The sequence below is a fragment of the Carettochelys insculpta genome, chromosome 4 (genome assembly GCF_033958435.1).
Source record: "Carettochelys insculpta isolate YL-2023 chromosome 4, ASM3395843v1, whole genome shotgun sequence".
Lineage (NCBI taxonomy): Eukaryota > Metazoa > Chordata > Testudines > Carettochelyidae > Carettochelys > Carettochelys insculpta.
The window spans coordinates 1,337,074-1,355,541 of NC_134140.1; the positions used below are offsets into that span (position 1 = coordinate 1,337,074).

The following is an 18,468-nucleotide window of genomic DNA, read 5'->3' on the forward strand; positions in this document are numbered from 1 at the left end:
GCTCCCAAGCACCGTGCTAACGAGACAGCACCCGCCCCGCAGCCCTGGCTTCACCACTGCAGCCAGGCACACCAGCCCGGGGCAACTCTGCCCTGGCTCCCCCGCTGCCCAGGGCAGCTCTGCCCCAGTGTGAGTTGGCCCAGGGAAGTGCGGGGAGGAGGGGCATGAGGCAGTGAGGTCCAAACAGCGGCGCTCAGCAGAACACGGGTGTAACCCAGGTGGCCTCCGGTGGGCATAAGGTAACAGCAGGGCAGAGGGGCAGACTGCCCAGAGAACTTGGCCACACAGCGGGGACACTGCAGAGCGGGACTGGACGTTAACCCCGAGATGCTCCTCGCCCCCGACCCGCAGCCCCTGCCAGCCCAGCCGGTGCCCCTCGCCCCCGACCCGCAGCCCCTGCCAGCCCAGCCGGTGCCCCTCGCCCCCGACCCGCAGCCCCTGCCAGCCCAGCCGGTGCCCCTCACTCCCGACCCGCAGCCCCTGCCAGCCCAGCCGGTGCCCCTCGCCACCGACCCGCAGCCCCTGCCAGCCCAGCCGGTGCCCCTCACTCCCAACCCACAGCCCCTGCCAGCCCAGCCGGTGCCCCTCACTCCCGACCCACAGCCCCTGCCAGCCCAGCCGGTGCCCCTCGCCCCCAACCCGCAGCCCCTGCCAGCCCAGCCGGTGCCCCTCACCCCCAACCCGCAGCCCCTGCCAGCCCAGCCCACCCCTGGGCTCCCTCCAGCCCAGTCGGTGCCCCTCACTCCCGACCCACAGCCCCTGCCAGCCCAGCCCACCCCTGGGCTCCCTCCAGCCCAGTCGGTGCCCCTCACCCCCAACCCGCAGCCCCTGCCAGCCCAGCCCACCCCTGGGCTCCCTCCAGCCCAGCCGGTGCCCCTCACTCCCGACCCGCAGCCCCTGCCAGCCCAGCTGGTGCCTTTCGGCCCAGGCTGCAGCCTTCCCACTCCCCACCCTCACTGGCCCCCGAGCAAGGCTGGCCGGGGCCAGGCTGTGTGAGAGGTGGAGCTGCATCCCAGGCTCCCCACACCCAGCGCCCTTACTGGAGCCGGCTGGCTGGAGCTCCGGGGTACTCGCTGGCGGCCCCGCAGACAGGCTCTTCTCTGCATTAAAGCCAGTCTCCTGTGGGGATGGGAGCAAGTCAGTGGCCTGGCCCAGCCCCACTCCCAGCAGGTGCGCTGGGGCTCGGGTGCCAGGCCCCTCAGGCTGCCAGCGGCTGGGATGGAGCCGCGAGTGCCCCGGGGAGAGCCTCATCCCCAGCAGGCGCCGAGGCCACGCTGGGCACCAGGGCTCACAGCGTGCAGCCTGGAACATGGGCGGTGCCACAGCCTCGCACGCCCAGCCACCCCCCACGCCCAAGGGGCTCCCACGGGGTCCAGGCCAGCCTGCCTGCCCCCCATTCTGGGGCACTGGGACCCCCGTCTTGACTCGCTCACCAGGACGAGCTGCATCTGGCACAACTCCAGCTGCGCAGCTGCGTCGGCGTGGCAGCTGTCCAGCCGCAGGAGCTCCAGGAAGGTGCTTTTGGCCTCGGCATAGCGCTAGGGAAAGCCAAACAGTCACTCGCTGCCAGGCCTTCCCCTTCCCCACCCCCACCACCAGAGCCCAGCTCCCCTGCCCAGCGCCTCCCCACCTCCCTCACCCCAGCAGAGCTGGCTCCCCCTCCCATGCGCTGCTCCCCACAGGCCCCCCTCCCAAGCAGCAGGCTCAGGCTGGGACTCCAGTCCTGGCTCCACCTCCGGGCCCAGGTACCTTCAGCCCCATGAGGGCCTTGCCCTTGCGGAAAAAGCCTTTAGGCCAGGCGGGCTGGAGGCTTAAGGCCACGTGCGCGTCACTCAGGGCCTTGCCGTACTGCTGCATCCTCTCGTAGCAGTACGAGCGGTTCCCGAAGAGCCTGCAAGGACGGCGTGCTCAGGGAGCTGGTCCAGCCCACTGCCCCCTGCAGCCGGCCCAGCCACCCGCTCTCGTGCCGGCTCCACAGCATCCGCAGGGCTCGTGCTCCAGCCAACCGTGGAGGCCCAGAGCGGGTGGGACAGCTGACAAAGCCACAGCAGAGGGGGAGCAGCACAGGCTGCAGCCGCACCTCCGGCCCCAGAGAAACCCCCGGCCACAAACACTCCCCTCCAGACCTCGGCTGGGGACCCCACCCACCTGTGACAGAGTGGGGGACAGGGGCGTGGGGGGGGACAGGGGCGTGGGGGGGCTCCTGCGGAGGGTAACCCAGGCGACCCCTCTGGGCTGCAGACAAAGGGGGAGGTGGAGCCGGAGGGGTTTGAATTGGAACTGGGAGTTGGGAGCAGTGAGTCTGGGCTGGGAGACAGAGAGACACAGGAGGGGGCCAGGCCCCGGCTCCTCCCCCCAGCATGGGTGGGACTGGCTGTCTCTGCCGGCTGCACTGACCCCTCTGTGCCACACTGTGTCCTGTCCGCTAATAAACCCGCTGTCCTCCTGCCGAGTGAGAGTCGCTCCTGCCTGGGACGGGTGCAGAGCCTGGGGGACCCCAAAACCTTTTACAACCCCCAGCCACAATCACCACCCTCCAGCTGCCCTAACCAGAGAACACCACACCCACCCCAGCAGCTCGCCCAAGAGACCTCCAGCCCGGGCGCAGCCCCGCAACGCGCCCACCTGTGCTCCCGGGGGTTGAGTTTGACAGCCTCCGTGAAGAAGAGCACGGCCTCCTGGAAGCGGCCCTGCCTGGCTGCCTCGTTCCCATAGCCTGAGGGAGAGGAGACAGTCACCCTGGCAGACCCTGCCGCACGCAGCTCAGCCAGGCGCCAGCCCCGCCTGGGCCCTACACATCCCATCCCACTCCCCACAGGCTAGGCGGGATCCACAAGGAACAGGCCATTTGCTCAGGAGCAGGGGGGACCAGGGCTGGGAAGGGGAAGGGTCTGCTCAGGGCTGGGCTACCAGGTGCAGCAGGGGCAGCCTAGGGGAGGGAATGGGGCCCCCAGCATGGGGTACTGTGTATCAGGAGCGAGGGGCCCCAGAACACGTGGCAAGAGCAGCCGTGAGCAGGGGGACTGGGTGCAAGGAAGGGCAGGGACACTAACCTGCTAGCACCATGCTGGGATCCGGCCCACTCACATCCTGCCCAAGCCTCGGCACCTGCACGGGGAGCCAAGGAACAGTCAGGGCTGGGGCTGCTGGGCATGCACAGGGCAGGGAGCAGCCTGGGGTACATGGTGCTGCCAGGCCTGAGCCGAGGGCACTCTGGGAACCCGCTGGAGCCACCCAGCAGACAGGCTTGCTGGGAACAGACCGCATGGGAGTTGAGCGCCCCCGGCCCAGCCCTGGGCAGTCACCCTGCCAGCCGCAGCACATCTCAGGTGACGGCTGCCACCCAGCCACTGCCGCCGACTGGGGAGGTGCTGTGTCCGGCTCAGGCTGCAGGGAGGGACACAGGGTTACAGCCAAGGAGCTCCTCTGCCCAGTCAGTCTCACCAAGGGAGGTCTGGGCTCCCACCCAGGGGGCTCTCACGCTGACCCCCCCAGGGTGCAGCAAAAGGAGGGTGGAAGGGCTCTCGGGGGCCTGTCTGCCCAGCTAACCCCGGCGGCACCAGGCATCTGCAGGACATTCTCAGTGTCTCCAGCCTGGGGCTGGCTCGAGAGAACACGGTGAGAACTGCCACACTGCGCACCGTGGATGGACCCGACACAGGGGAACCGTGAGGCTGGTCACTGCAATGGCCGCCATCCAGCCCAGCTGCTGCAGGGCCCCACGTACAGCCCAGCAGAACCTCTGGCCAAGCTCACGGGCCCGGCCCCCGCCCCCCCCAGCCGGAAGACACTCCCCTGCCCCGGCGCTGCCCATCTCGCCATGGCCCAGTCGGTGCCCAGCTCCATGCTGGGACAGCCCTGGTAGCAGAGGGCATGGACAGGGCTCGAAAGGCAGCTCACTCATGCCCTGCCCCACACCCAGATCTCCAGGGCTGGACTGGGCCACGCACCCGCCAAGCCCTTCCCCAGCCCAGGGCCTGTGTTCCGCACACAGGACCCCCAGCTCTGAACAGCTGATGGTCCCAGGGCAGCCACCCGAAGCTCCCGCCCCAGCTAGCCAGCAGGGAGCCACCCGCCCAGCGAGTCCCTCTGGTGCAGGGGGCCGGGCGTCTGTGCAGGTGGGGCCATGGCCCTGCCACAGGCCAGCTCAGGCGCAGTGCCAGGCCGTGGTGACGAGGGCCTTTACAAGCCATTCCAGCACGTCTGCCCCACATCCAACTTGCAAAGTCCTGGGCAGCTCTGGGAGTCCAGGCAGGGAGGGAGGACTCATCCCCACACCCCCAGCCCAGATGCCCCCACAGGCAGCTTCAGCCAGCGCACGAGAACAGCCCAGGCACAATCCCACAACGGCCTGGCCCCTCCTGCCGCCCCAGCACCCAACGCTCCCTGCCTGCAGTCAGCAACAGAGGGGTCCCCAGACCCTTCCTGAGAGAGGCTCCCTTCCCCAGGAGCAGGCAGAGGGACAGGCCCTGGGAAGAACCTGTCCAAGCACTGCCTTGGGAGAGCCACACAGTGCAGGCAGGAAGCCTTGCATAGCCCAGGAGCAGGGGCCACCCTTGGTGAGCCCCTCCTGGGACTCTCCCCCTCCGCTGCCACAGGCCTTGGCTGGCCACTCTCAGACCCCTCCTCCGGGCTGTCAGTTCAAGGTAAAGAGGTAAAACAGCTGATCTTCCCGGTCCTCGCCGAGCCCACAGCACCTCCACCCTGCGAGCTGCTCAGGCGCCGCCACGGACTCCTGCAGGACAGCGCTGAGAGCCAGGCTCACCTACCCACGCTCCCAGCCGGCTGCATCGAGTGAGCCGCAGCCTTCCCCCGGGCCTCACTCGGAGCTGTGGGGAACACGGCTGCCAGGACCACGATCCCCGCCCGTCTCCGTGAGCGCCCGTCTCCCTCGCAGCCACCCTCAGTCCTGCCTTAAGGAAGCTCCCACCACTGCTCAGGCTCAGCCCCAGCCCCAGCGCCTCCTTGCTACACATTCAGCCACGCCCCTGGGAGCTCTCTCCCCGACTGCCCCCATCCTCCAGACAGCTGCAGAGCTCAGCCTCCTCCCACCAGCCCTCCACTAGGTGTGCTTAGGCTGCTGGCGTGCTGAGCCCACTGCCCTGCCTTTGCTCGAGCTCCCCTCTCTGTGCCACCTGCCACCCTGAGTTAGACTGGCAGGGCCGGCTTCTTTTCTGTGGCTGGACAGCCCCCCAGGGAGCCCGGCCCAGGAGTGGCGCTACAGCAATACATGTCAGACACAGCCCGAAGTGGAGCGGAGAGGCTCTTTGCTGGGTACTCCAGGCATTTCCACCCGCCAGCTGCAGGAGAAGGTCTTAGATGGGGGCAGGGGCTGCCCCGACCCAGGCACAGAGCGAAGTCACCTCTCCCCAGGAGCCATCTGACCACGAGCGCCTCCAGCAGAGCTCCCTGGCATGCAGGAAGATCCCTAGGTGGGAGCAGCCCCGTCACGGCAGAACCTCGCTCAGTCCCACGCTGACCTGCGGTGCCCCGACCTGGTGCCACTCCTTGCCCAGCTCACCGCCCTAAAGAGGCATGGGCCCCTCCTGGAGGGCTACAGGGGTGGTAGCTCCTCCTTGGCGCCAGCCAGGCCTCACAGACCTGCTGACCCCCGGCCCATCCCCAGGCGCAGCGCCGACCAAAGCCCTCCTGGGGGTGGGGGCGGGGAGCGGCAGCACTGCACTGGCGCTGGGGACCCCTGTGGGCGGGGGGCTCTGCAGCTCTGGGCCAGCATGGAGCCCTCTGCATAAGCGCAGGGCATGGGGCAAGCCCATCACTGCGGGGCACGGAGCCAGACATCAGAGGCGGGCAGCTGCAGACCGCCACGTGCACGCAGCCAGGCTGGGCTGGGAGAGCTGCTCGCCTGCCCTGGAGCCTGACGCTCACCTCCCGCTGGGGCTTCCCGACTGGCTCCTCCTCGCCTCTGGGGGCCTTCTGCTTGCGGGGCGGCAGCGGCAGCTTCACGCCCAGCTTGCGCTGAGCCTTGGAGACGAAGGTGCTGCTCAGGTCTAGCTCGTCCTGGGGGAGAGGACACGGGTGGCAGGCGGGGCCACATCACGCCCAACAGGCTGCACGTCAGCAGCCACGTGGCCCAGCAGGCAGCGGCTGCCTCGGGTCCCTGGCCCACAGCCACCACCCAGCCAGCCCCGCAAACTCCCATGGCCTAGCCACATTCCCACAGGGGAGGCCAGGGCCATAGACCAGCACACCTGAGCCTCACCTCCATCTCCTCCTCAGTGCCCTCGTCTCCTCTCCCGGCAGCTGGGCTCTCACCAGGATTTCTCCGGGAAGGCCTGGACTCCAGGGGCCCCTTCTCCGGCACTGTCATGACGCTCTCCGCCGCCGCCGCCCCGTTCAGACAAGGCTCAATCTGCACGGAAAGCGAGGGCAGAGCTACGCAGGCAGCTTCCCCAGGACACCAGGGCTCTGCACCGCACTCCTGCTCACAGCTTACAGAGCCGCCTCTCCTCAGACGCATGGGAGCCGAGCATGGCGCGCTCCAGCCACTTACCGCCTCCAGCGCAGGCCTGGCCTTGGAGTCCTGTTCTCGTCTCTCCTGCCTCCTCCGGTCTTTCTGCCTCTGGAAGCCAGAGAGAGCAATGAGCTCCAGCCAGGGGCTCTGGCCCCACGGGCCACCCAGTCCCGGCTGACACGCTGGTAGCGCAGAGGCAGCTCACCTTCCCGGGGCCGGGGTGCCCAGCTCCACCCCCGCCACAGACCCAGGGAGCTGAATGGGCAGCCAGGTTCCTCTGGCCAGGGCAGCAGAGCAGAGACAGCACTTTCCGGCCCAGCCCAGAAGCAGGGCAGCCTGGAGCGAAGGACCTGGGCACCAGAACAGCCTGGCCAGCCCTTCCAGACCAGAGACGCCAACCACCAGCTCTGGCTCCTTGTGTCAAGCTTGGGGCAGCCTGACTCCATCCACTTTGCCTGACACCCACCCCCCACGGCTCGCTGCCAAGGAGGGGCTGAGCCCCACACACTCGGTCGCCTCCCGCAGACCAGGCTCAAAACAGGGAACCTGGCAGCAGAGAGAACGGACCTGCTCCGCAGCATTGCTGGGAAAACGGGAATCCCTGCACCCAGTCAGTTATGGGCCAGGCTCGGACACCCCGGATTTCAGCGCCAGCAGAGGGCCCTTCCCTCCCTGCACAGCAGAGCTCACGTTCAGCCCCACTTGGGACGGCCCCAAACAGGCCCAGTTTCTGGCCACAGCCCCTGGCCCTGCCTGGGGTGGGAAAAGGAGAGAGTGCTGCTGCGGAAGGCAGCCCCGTCACCCGTTCGGCAGGGTCCGTGCCACTGGCATGCCCCATCCCTAGGTCCCTGCCCAGGCTGAGAAGGCCAAGGAGGAAGTGAATGTGCTGGCAGTGAGCGGAGAGCCCAGCCCTGGGCACGCACCTTCTTCTTAAGTCTTTTTTTCTCGGCTTTCTTTTTAACTCGCTCCTCCTCCGCCACCAGTTCCTTGGCGTTCCGCTCTGCTTCCTGAGAGAGAACCAGGCTGGCTTGGCACAGCCCCAACCCAGCAGCAGGGTGCACTGCCAAAGCCCAGAGTCACCACCACCAGGGTCCCAGGTGATGAAGGACTGGGGACGGCAGCTGCGCAATGCGTTCCTCCCCCACGCCAGGGAATCATACAGCAGTGGAGTGGAACCAAGGTCTGGAGCACAGAGACGCTTCAGGGCCATGGCAGACAGGCAGCTGAATGCGTCTGCTTGGTGCCGGGCCAGAGCTGAGAGGGGAGCGTTGCCAGGCCACGGGCAGGAGCCAGCAGGTGTAACACCTGTCTGCAGCACCAGCGAGCCCCTTTCCAGGGCCCACGCAAGAGCACTCGGGGGGAGGGAGGGGAAGATGCTCTGGGAGAAGCTGAAGCAGCTCAGCCTATGGCACCGACCCAAGAGCACTGTGAGTGCTCCTCCACGGGACGAAGTCGGAGACCCGGGCAGGAGCACAGAGGGCACGGGCAGAGCCAGCAGCGAGGAGACCAGCGTGGCTCCTCTCAGCAGGGACACGGCACACACCGCATCTCTCTGAGAGAGGCTCTCGCTCAGCCGAACATCCGGGGCTGGAGGCAGGAGTGAGTCCCTGGCTCGATGGTCCTGTGCTTCCTTCTGGCCTTCCCCCAGCAGGTTCTCACCCTGCTACTGCAGGGGCTCCTGCACCGTGCTCTGCAGCAGCTGGAAATGGGCACCGCGACGCCCAGGCTGATCCAGGGTGGGGAGCCAGGTCTGCACCCTGGTGCAGTCAAAGGGCAGCTCGCTCAGCCCCTGGCAGAGCAGTACTGCTGAGCTCCACAACACCCCCCGCCCCGCCCCATGCTGATTAAAGATGACCTCCACCAAGCTCTGCCCAGCCCCCCCTGCAGTCAGGCTCCCCCTGAGAGGGCTGGCGGAGATGCAGGATGGGCCATGGTGGACAAAGCCACTAGAAAGGCCTGTGGCACCTCACAGACTAACGGATTTTTGCAGCATGAGCTTTCGTGGGCGCAGACCCACTTCCTCAGCCGCGCACAGACGAAGCGGGTCTGTGCCCACGGAAGCTCATGCTGCAAAAAATCTGCGAGTCTCTGAGGTGCCACACGACTGCTTGTTTTTGCAGATACAGATGCACATGGCTACCTCTCTGGTGCTAGAAAATGCCTGAGGGCCCCATCCTGCCCCACCCAGGGCAGCCAGTGGGAGAGGTAGGGTGAGGACGGGCAGCCCAGGGGAACACGAGGGGAAGATGACAACCCCAGGGCACTGCTCACCTCTGCAGTCACCCGCTGCCTCTGGGGCAGTTTCAGGTCCACTAGCTGACAGGCCAGGGAGCCTAGGGGTGGAGGAGGCAGCGAGCTGTCCTTGCACAGGAAGGATTTCTTGAAGCCACAGAAAGTGCCAGGGCCTGAGTCCTTGTCAGCCTTTGCATCGCACTCCTGGTTGGGAATGTCCCAGTTTTCCTCCTCATCCTCATAGTACTCGTAGTCCTCCTCCTCCTCCTCGTAGTAATAGCAGGTCCCTTCCTTGGAGTCTAGACAAGGACAGTGCAGCAGGTGTTCAGTGACGGTTCGACCTTCCCAGCACCTGGCCATCTCCCTGCTGGGTCCCAGCCACTCTCCAGAGTGGGGGTGCAGTGCCAGACCTCACCAGTCATGTCTCCCAAGGAACGCAGCTCTCAACACACTCCCTTCTCTACTGTATGCACCCTTCAGCTCCCTGCACCCCCAAGCCTCCAGCGACCAGGGACGGAGCAGCCCCGTCCCAACCCAAACCACTGAAATAAACCAACTGGCCTCAAAGCCCTCCTCCCAAGGGAGAAGCCTGAGGCTCCTGGATCCCAAGGCCTGCCGTACAACTGCCAGGGGAGATCCCCAGACTCTGGTGATGGAGGGTGGGGAAGCTCTTGTCTGGTCAGAGCTGGAAGGGATGGGAGCTCAGAATCCCAGCCTGGGAGAGGTTCTCAGTCTGGGGAAGCGTCACTCACCAGTCCCTTTGGGTACCTGGACACTGCAAAAAACCATCAGGTCACAAAGCAGAGCCTAAAGCAGTGGAGCAGGCTTGTGAGGCTAAACCCAGCAGTGCTGGAACCTGGGCTCTGAAATCCAGCAAGGGCCTCCGATCCCAGCCTCCCACTCAGGCTGGCGTTAGCGCAGCAGTGCAAACCCGCGTTAGGTGAGCTGGGCTCTACAGCACAGCCATACTCCTAGAACATGGATGAACTTTCTCCCCCCACCACCAGCTGACAGCTCCCAGCCCACACAGGCCTCCAGGCCACAGCTCTGCTCCTCTGTCTGCGAGGTCACTGGGGCTGTGCACGTATAGTGCTGAGCACAATGCAGTCCGGGACCACGACGGGGCTGCTCAGTCATGTCACAACGGACTGGCTGGGGAATGCTGGGCACTGACTGGCAGGGGCTGGAGCCCCACTTAGCTTCTAAACGTGTCAGAATCCATGACGAACCTCAAGGGGAAGAGCGCCCATCTGAGTGTACAGGGAGCAACGCCTGCCCCAGGACCACACGCCAAGAGTGCAGCGCTCCACCTGCATGGCACGCAGGGAACAACAGTCTTCCTATACCGAAAGCAGCAGCTAAAACAAGCCCCCCGGGCAGCCTCCTCTGAGGCCAAGGATTTCTCGACTCATCTGCTGGAACCCCTCACAGGGCAGGGAGAGAGATCTGTCAGGAGGCAGCGTGTGGGAAGCGGCCTTGTTTGGAGAGAACTTCCAGGCCACAGCGGCCTCTCACCTGCAGGGTAGCCACTCACTCTGCCAAGCAATCAAACTGGGCTTGTGGCAGCAGGAGGGACATGCAAAGAGCCTGGTGCCTGCCCCCAGCGCCAGGGCCCCCAGCTCTGTCCTCGGCAGTGCCTCATACCAGTACTGTAGATACATCCTACTTTTAACTGGTTTCTCAGGGGAGGTTTTAAATCCTGTATCCGGTCATTTTACGTACCGCTGTGCTAAGCCCTGTTCTATAGAAACTGGGTTCTCTTTTGTAGAGCAGGTCCTAGAAGTAGGCAAGGTAAAGAGAGACCTCTGTACCCTTGAGTTTTGGCGTGCTGAATTGATTGCCCTGTGGAGTGAATGAGGTGTGACTGGGAAGGCGGGAGACCAGCACCTCCAGGTACTGGCCAGGGTTGGAAAAGGTACGTCCAAGCCTAGTGAGAAGAACAATGGAGCCTGTGCAGTGGGCCCATTGAAAGAAGATTGGACACATGGAGGCCTCGGGAGTCACCAGCAAGTGCCACCTTCAGAGGTGCCTCCCAGAAGAAAGTGCTAAATGCATATCCATAAGATTGCTCTTCCAGATTATGCATATGCATGAGTCGGCTAAGTGGCGTCAACCTGAACAAAAGGACAGTATAAGTGACGGCATCTTGCACAGGGACCCCGGGCTTGTCCTGTCAGCACTGGAGCGCCGATCCGGATCGGCAGAAGCCCGGCTCCACCCCTCCCCCTCTAACTCACCTGCCCAGCGCAGTTCGGGGAGCAGCTACTGGTAACAAGACAGGAGAGTGCGTGCGCGTGCATGTTATATCACATGCGTACGATGAGTGTTGATTGCTGGGTGGGTATTACCAATAAATGTGGCCTTTTTCCTTTCCCCTGAAGAGATCTCTTCCAGGACTTTTCAGTACAACCGTACCAGGTGGACCAGTAAGCAGAGGCTGGAAATCGTGCTGCCTGAGGAGACAGACTGATTCGCCAGGAACAGGAGACATGCTGCTTCCAAGAGCCTCCGACTCCCGAGCTCCACCCAGGAAAGCCCCTGTCTACCCTGACCCTCCCTTCCTGCCCCCAAGTCCTCACACCTGCTACTCCTCCAGCTCCACCCTTCCCGGCACTGGGGGGCGTGCCGTAGAGATCCTTCAGCAGCAGCTGCTCCAGTACGTTGCTGAGATCCTATGGGAGAAATCACAGTCAGTGATTTGGGTCACCAGCAGCCTGCACTGGGGTCCTTAAGTGTCCTTCCAGGCTCACTGCCATAACACCCACTGGGTCTCTTAAGGGTCACCCAGGCTCACTGCTGCACCATCCCCCACCCATTACAGCACACCCAATGGGTCCCTTAGCGCCCCTCCAGGCTCACTGCCATGCCCCTAGTCCTCCATTACAGCACACCCAATGGGTCCCTTAGCGCCCCTCCAGGGCCGTGCCCCCTTCCCCCCATTACAGCAGCCCCTGCGGGGATCCCTTAGCGCCCCTCCAGGGCCGTGCCCCCTTCCCCCCATTACAGCACACCCAATGGGTCCCTTAGCGCCCCCCAGGCTCACTGCCATGCCCCTAGTCCTCCATTACAGCAGCCCCTGCGGGGATCCCTTAGCGCCCCTCCAGGGCCGTGCCCCCTTCCCCCCATTACAGCACATCCAATGGGTCCCTTAGCGCCCCTCCAGGGCCGTGCCCCCTTCCCCCCATTACAGCACACCCAATGGGTCCCTTAGCGCCCCTCCAGGGCCGTGCCCCCTTCCCCCCATTACAGCACACCCAATGGGTCCCTTAGCGCCCCTCCAGGCTCACTGCCATGCCCCTAGTCCTCCATTACAGCAGCCCCTGCGGGGATCCCTTAGCGCCCCTCCAGGGCCGTGCCCCCTTCCCCCCATTACAGCACATCCAATGGGTCCCTTAGCGCCCCCCAGGCTCACTGCCAAACAACCTGAATCTCTGGTCAAATCAGACAGAAGCAACAGGGTGAGGTCCCCCCCACCCCGCTGGCCCTGGGTCCCCTCCTGCCAACCAGGCAACAGGTGTCTCCCAGCCCGAGAGACTCAGCTATGTCTGGGAGCTGTCCCCCACCCAGGGCTCTGGCTGGGAAGGTAGGAGCCCCATGACTATGGCTATGTTTCAGCCCGAGTGCTTTTAGCAAAGCTTATGGACAGATCAAGGACAGCAAACAAACTGTGACCCGTCCAACCTACCCTGAGTAAATCTTAGAGGCCAGCGCAGCCAGGGACCGCGGCCGGTGTTCAAGGGGCTGCCCCAGAAGCAGCCAGGTGGCCAGCCTGGGGACTAGCCAGCTGCTTTGTGACCTTCGTGCCCGGCTCAGAGCCTGACCCACGTGCCCCTTGGGAGACAGAACCCCTGCCACAGGCTCCCCTGCAGGCGGAGCGGCAGCAGACACGTACCTCTCCTTCGCGGTACTCCACGCCGGGGCCGGGGCCGGGGCCGCACCGGGTGAGGCAGCCATGGGGGAAGCGCCCTGTGAGACAGCGGCTGTGAGCCAGCGCGGCCGCGGGAGAAACGCTGGGTGCCAGCGCAGCCCAGCCCCGCACCGAGCAGCCAAGAGCGGCAGCTGGTGCCGGGCCCCAGCCAGAGCAAACACCTCCCCAGGCAGGAGGCGCAGCACCGCCTGTCGGGCCAGAGCGCCCGGCCGCTGCCGCCCGCGCCCGCAGCGCAGCGCAGGGCAGGGGGAGGGAGGCGCCCGCAACCCCCGCCGGGCCCCGCACCGGCCCCCACCCCCGCCGGCCCCCGCACCCCGCTCCGGCCCCTCCGCCCCCGCACCCCGCTCCGGTCCCGCCGGCCCCCGCACCCCGCTCCGGTCCCGCCGGCCCCCGCACCCCGCTCCGGCCCCTCCGCCCCCGCCGGCCCCCGCACCCCGCTCCGGCCCCGCACCCCGCTCCGGCCCCTCCGCCCCCGCCGGCCCCCGCACCCCGCTCCGGCCCCGCACCCCGCTCCGGCCCCGCCGGCCCCGCACCCCGCTCCGGCGCCCCGGAGGCTCCCGCCTGCCCGAATCCCTCGTTCGGCATCAGCCTCCCGCCCACACCGGAAACGCCTCTCTCCCGCCGCCCCACAACCCTCTGCGCCACGCCCTGACCGGAAGCAGCCCGACGCCGTGCGGCCTCCTGTGTCGCCATCTTTGTTTGGGGCATCCGCCCCGCCCCGCCCCGCCCCGCCCGCGACCTGCCCCTCCCCCGCCCGCGGCGGGCCCCGGGCTTCTGGGCGGCCGCAGCTGGGTTGCTTGAGCCGCTGCGCGCGGGCTCCGCCGGGCCGGAGGCTCTCGTGCCGCAGCGCCGGGGGGAGCCGCTCCCTGTGACCCCAGCGGCCCGCACCAGCCCTGGCTCTGCAGAGCTCAGTCGCGTCCTCGGGTGTCCCTCCTACGGCCACTGCGCTGCAGGGGTCCGGGGTCCGGGGTCCGGCGCACAGCCACGAGGGCACCACTGCGCAGGATCCAGGCCACGCACAGCCCCCGGCTGGGGCTTCCTTCCCACAGGGCAAATCCAGCCAGCCCCCCAGCACCTCTGCCCGCCCCACCGGCCAGCCAGAAGCCACAGGCTGCCCAGCTGCTCTGCCAGCCCGGACCAACAGCCCCCAAACGCGGGTCAGAGGCTCTTAAGCCTGTTTCACCAGCACAGTACAGATTCTTCCAGCCCCCAAAGGGCTCAGCCCCACACCCCGGTCAACATATACTTGGATCTTACCCAAGCAGCACCCTCGCCAATTCTTTATATCTCACATCTAAAGATGTATTAATACGCTCATCCCTCATTTAACGAGCACTTTACTAACGAGTACACGCTAAAACAAGGGACACACACCCCCCTACTTTTTTTCACTAAACAAGTGAACTTCCCCCGCTTATATGAGCCAGCCGCGGGGTCCCTGGCTGGGGGACGGGGAGACCCACAGCCCTGTGGCTGGAGCCTTCTCTGTCCCTTCCCTCAGACATACAGCTGTCTGACAGCCCTGTGGCTGGGAGCAGAGAGAGGGAAGGCTCTTAGCCTGGTTCCCTCCCCTGCACTGAGTGGAATGTGAAACTGACCAGCCATGAGCTGATCAGTTTCCTGGTCCCACAAGCCATGGGGAGACTGGAACCAGCCTGACCCTGGTTCCCAGCTCCTGCCCCTCTGGGAGCCAGGAAACTGACCAGCCCTGGCGGTTCCTGGCTCCACTCCCCTTGCAGAAAAATTCGAGTTATGCAGGAGTTGCAGGAACAACCCCTGGGTAACTCCAGGGTTTACTGTATTAGTTCCCCTGCCCCACAGACCTCACCCTCTCCCAGGTTTGAACCACCCCATCCACAGCCCCAAACTGCCCTCAGACTTAAACTCCCCCCAGCAGCCCCAACCCCCTGCATGCCCACACTCTCATCAGGCTTGCAACCCCCCAGCAGCCCCAAACCACTCTCAGCCTTAGATGCTCCCTGCAGCCCCACACTGCCCCCCCGGTTTACATAACCCCCAATAGCCCTATACCACCCCCAGCCTCAGAGTCCCCCCAGCAGGCCCAAGCCACCCTCAGCCTTAGACTCCACTGATGACACACACTGCCCCCAGGCTTAGACCCTTCCTGAATCCCTAAATGGCCCCAGCCTTAGACACTCCTCCTCCTCTTGCAGCCTCTTCACTGGGGCTGCTAGGCTGGGTGACTCTGCCAGCCCTCCTGCTCCTAGCAGGTAACAGTCCTTAAAACCAATTAACTCAAGCGTTACGATTTCAGCACCTAGGCATAAGGGAATTGTTATCCCTAGTGATAGAGATAGGTGCTGGAAATGGCAGCTATCTCTACTGATAGATATCTGCGTGAGGCAGCAGTGTTAAGAAACTGCAAATGGCTTCTTTAACAGCCACATGCAGCTGGAACTGCCCAGCTGGCGACCTCTAACAAATCTAATGGTGACTCACGTTTGGGTCCCGCCCCATAGGCTGGCAATCCCTGGTCTACACACATACCCGACATCCTCCTTCTGGTGCCAAATGATTCAAATACATCAGAAAGGTACCTAAACTCAACCGGTTTATGTCAAGTTACAAGCACTTGCAACGGATCTGAGACTTGTATGCGTATTTTAATGGGAATTTAGTGTCGCTGTTATGAGTTTTCGCCTACAAGTAGAAACTTGGGAACCAATTGTGCTTGGTATAGCGAGGGATGAATGTACAAAAGAAAGAACAGGGTTAGAGAGAAGAATGGGTAAAACGATACTTTACACACATCATTCAGAACTACTGGCGCAGCCAGCGATGTTATCTGCTGATTCCTGAAAGTCTCTGAAAGTTCATTTCAGGTCACATAGATCCAGTCATTGGAGCGTTGTAGATCCGGCCGCTGGGGTCCACCTGCTGGGCATGGGCCCTTGGAGTCCACGAGACAAAGGATCCAAGATGGACACTGCTAAGTCCTCACCATTGTTCTCCCTTGTGTTGTCTCTTCTCATCTCTGTCCAGGGACAAAGCCCTTTCTTCTTCCCATAGTCCGTTGAGGTTCTGCCCCCACCTGACCCAGGTGGGATCTTGTGGCAAACTGCCTGTGCATGAATCCCAGGAGACAGTCTCAGCTTTCTGAACTGGATCTGTTCCTTTGTCTCAGCCCAGGTCACTTGACCATTGGGCTCCACCTTTTGACATGTCCCAAGCATCTGGAATGTGGATTTGGTGTCTGAGCACCTGGCTTCCACCCTATTGTTCAGCCCAATGTCCTGGCTGGGGCTGAGTTCATACCTCCCATAGTGAATAGTAAGACAGAGAAAGCCGTGCTAGTCTATTGTCAAAGTTAGACTCAGACTCACAATTTATCAGACCACTCTGTTTTATGAGCAAAGCCACTTTGCTAATACATTTAGAAGTGAGCCCCCCGAGTGGGGCTTGTGTCTCTTAATTTATACAGTTTTTTGGAGAACAAGTTACAGACAAGTTACAGACAAAAGAAGAAAAAGAGTTTAGTCACCACCCTTCGAGATCCCTGAGACCAGTCACGTATCTTCAATTACCTGCCACCCTTAACAATCTCCTTTAACAGCTTCCAGTTAACTTAACTAATTGCCCTTCACACCTTCCATTCTGATGCCTGCTTCTTAGACCTGCTGGCTCCATCTTAATTGCTTCTCCATTCAAAAGCTAACTGTCCCTACGTGTGCTCCCTCAGATACTTCGTAACATGTTTTGGCATGTCCCTCTCATATACAATGTATCCAGCATGTCCCCTTACACAACGTTATACTTATACAATGTTATACTTCCACACTATACACTATCAAAACAAAAACAGTCAAGTAGCACTTTAAAGACTAACAAAATAGTTTATTAGGTGAGCTTTCGTGGGACAGACCCACTTCTTCAGACCAGAGCCAGACCAGAACAGACTCAATATTTAAGGCACAGAAAACCAAAAATGGTAATCAAGGTTGACAAATCAGAAAAATTATCAAGGTGAGCAAATCAGAGGGCAGAGGGGCAGAAGGAGGGGGGAGGAGTCAAGAATTAGAAAAAGCAAAGTATGTAAAAGAGCCCCAGGCATCCATGCAATACACCACAGAATGAGGCTTTACTTATACTAGATAAGAAATCTATAAACCACACTTCCACTTCCTACAAAAAAAGAGACAGTAAACTTTCTACATTACTTCATACCTCAGAATGCTACGACTACAAGAACGACAGCTCCACTAACAATACTCTCAACCTTTCCAGCTACCAACTCAGCCCAGCAGAAGAGTCTCTCTTATTCCGTAGTCTTTCTCTCTGCCCCACTTCCTCCACGAACTTGATGTCATTCTGTGGTGACCTTGAAGCCTTCTTTCGCCACCTCCGTCTAAAGGAATTCTTCCAACACACCTATGAGCAGTCTGACTCTCTCACCCCCCCCACCCCCAACAGCAAAAGAAGAAGAACTCTCTGTGGACTCCCCCGAAGGTCATAGTGAAAGTCTGGATTTCTAGGTACAATGCTTCCGCAACCATGCTCAGGCTGACATTACACACAAACAATGCCAAATGAGACACAATCTCAGCTATGCTGAACGCTATGCTGTCCACAGTCTCAAAAATAACCCAGACATCATAATCAAACCAGCTGACAAAGGGGGTGCTGCTGTTATCATGAATAAGTCAGACTATGAACAGGAGGCAGCCAGACAACTCTCCAACACCACATTTCACAGACCTCTCTCCGCTGGTCTTACTTTGGAATTCCAAAAGAAATTACAACAACTGCTTAAGGAACTCCCTGCTGCTACCCGAGACCTTATTCACTCAGACACACCATCTGAGCCCCAGCCTGGATTATTCTATTTACTTGCCAAAATCCACAAACCTGGGAACCCCGGACGCCCTATCATTTCGGGCACTGGCACCCTTACCACTGGACTATCCAGTTACGTGGACTCCCTCCTCAAACCCTATACCACCAACACTCCCAGCTATCTCCGAGATACCACCGACTTCCTGAGGAAATTACAAAACATCGGAAAAGTTCGTGATAATTCCATCCTTGCCACGATGGATGTAGAAGCTCTGTGCACTAATATTCCACACAAAGACAGATTACAAGCAATCAGGCATCCCTGATGCCGCCACAGCCAGTCTGGTGTCTGACCTCCGTAACTTTGTTCTCACCCACAATTATTCCCAATTTGGGGACAATTTATACCTCCAGATTAGTGGAACTGCTATGGGCACCCGCATGGCCCCACAACATGATAATATATTTATGGCTGACCTGGAACAACGGTTCCTCAGCTCTCATCCCCTATTACGCCTCCTTTACTTACGATACATGGATGACATCTTCATGATTTGGACCCATGGTATAGAGACTAGAAGAATTCCACAGAGACTTTAACAATCTGCACCCCACCATCAACTTATGCCTCAATTACTCCACGCAAGAGATACATTTCCTGGACACTACAGTACAAATCAAGGATGGCCTGATTAGTACCACACTGTACCAGAAACCCACTGATAGCTATACTTACCTATACCCTTCTAGCTTCCATCCTACACACACAACTAGATTCATTGTTTACAGTCAAGCCCTTAGGTACAATCGCATTTGCTCTGATCCAACTGACAGAGAGAAAAAACTACAAGATCTCTACCAAATATTCATATACCTGAATTACCCACCAGGAGAAGTAAAAAAACAAATCAACAGGGCCAGACGAATACCCAGAGACCAGCTACTCCAAGATCGGCCCAAAAAAGCCAATAACAGACCACCACTGGTCATCACCTACAGCCCCCAACTCAAACCACTGCAACAAATTATTAAAGACCTACAA

The 18,468-nt window shown here is 61.6% G+C and overlaps 1 protein-coding gene across 2 annotated transcripts in view; it reads right to left on the reverse strand.

Moving 5' to 3' along the window:
• The window catches only part of TTC31 (tetratricopeptide repeat domain 31), a 32,156-nt gene extending 18,910 nt beyond the window's left edge, over positions 1 to 13,246 (reverse strand). For both annotated transcript variants that reach the window (XM_074992129.1, XM_074992128.1), the window contains exons 1-13: positions 13,166 to 13,246; positions 12,597 to 12,670; positions 11,286 to 11,376; positions 8,744 to 9,003; positions 7,396 to 7,479; positions 6,512 to 6,580; positions 6,221 to 6,370; positions 5,887 to 6,018; positions 3,054 to 3,108; positions 2,626 to 2,716; positions 1,750 to 1,891; positions 1,434 to 1,538; positions 1,041 to 1,119 (exon numbers count right to left, since the gene is read on the reverse strand). In XM_074992129.1, the coding sequence (XP_074848230.1) occupies positions 1,041 to 1,119; positions 1,434 to 1,538; positions 1,750 to 1,891; positions 2,626 to 2,716; positions 3,054 to 3,108; positions 5,887 to 6,018; positions 6,221 to 6,370; positions 6,512 to 6,580; positions 7,396 to 7,479; positions 8,744 to 9,003; positions 11,286 to 11,376; positions 12,597 to 12,670; positions 13,166 to 13,217 (1,384 nt within the window). In that variant the 5' untranslated portion in view covers positions 13,218 to 13,246. The remainder of the gene's footprint in view (positions 1 to 1,040; positions 1,120 to 1,433; positions 1,539 to 1,749; positions 1,892 to 2,625; positions 2,717 to 3,053; positions 3,109 to 5,886; positions 6,019 to 6,220; positions 6,371 to 6,511; positions 6,581 to 7,395; positions 7,480 to 8,743; positions 9,004 to 11,285; positions 11,377 to 12,596; positions 12,671 to 13,165) is intronic.
• Between the last annotated feature and the right edge of the window lie 5,222 nt (positions 13,247 to 18,468).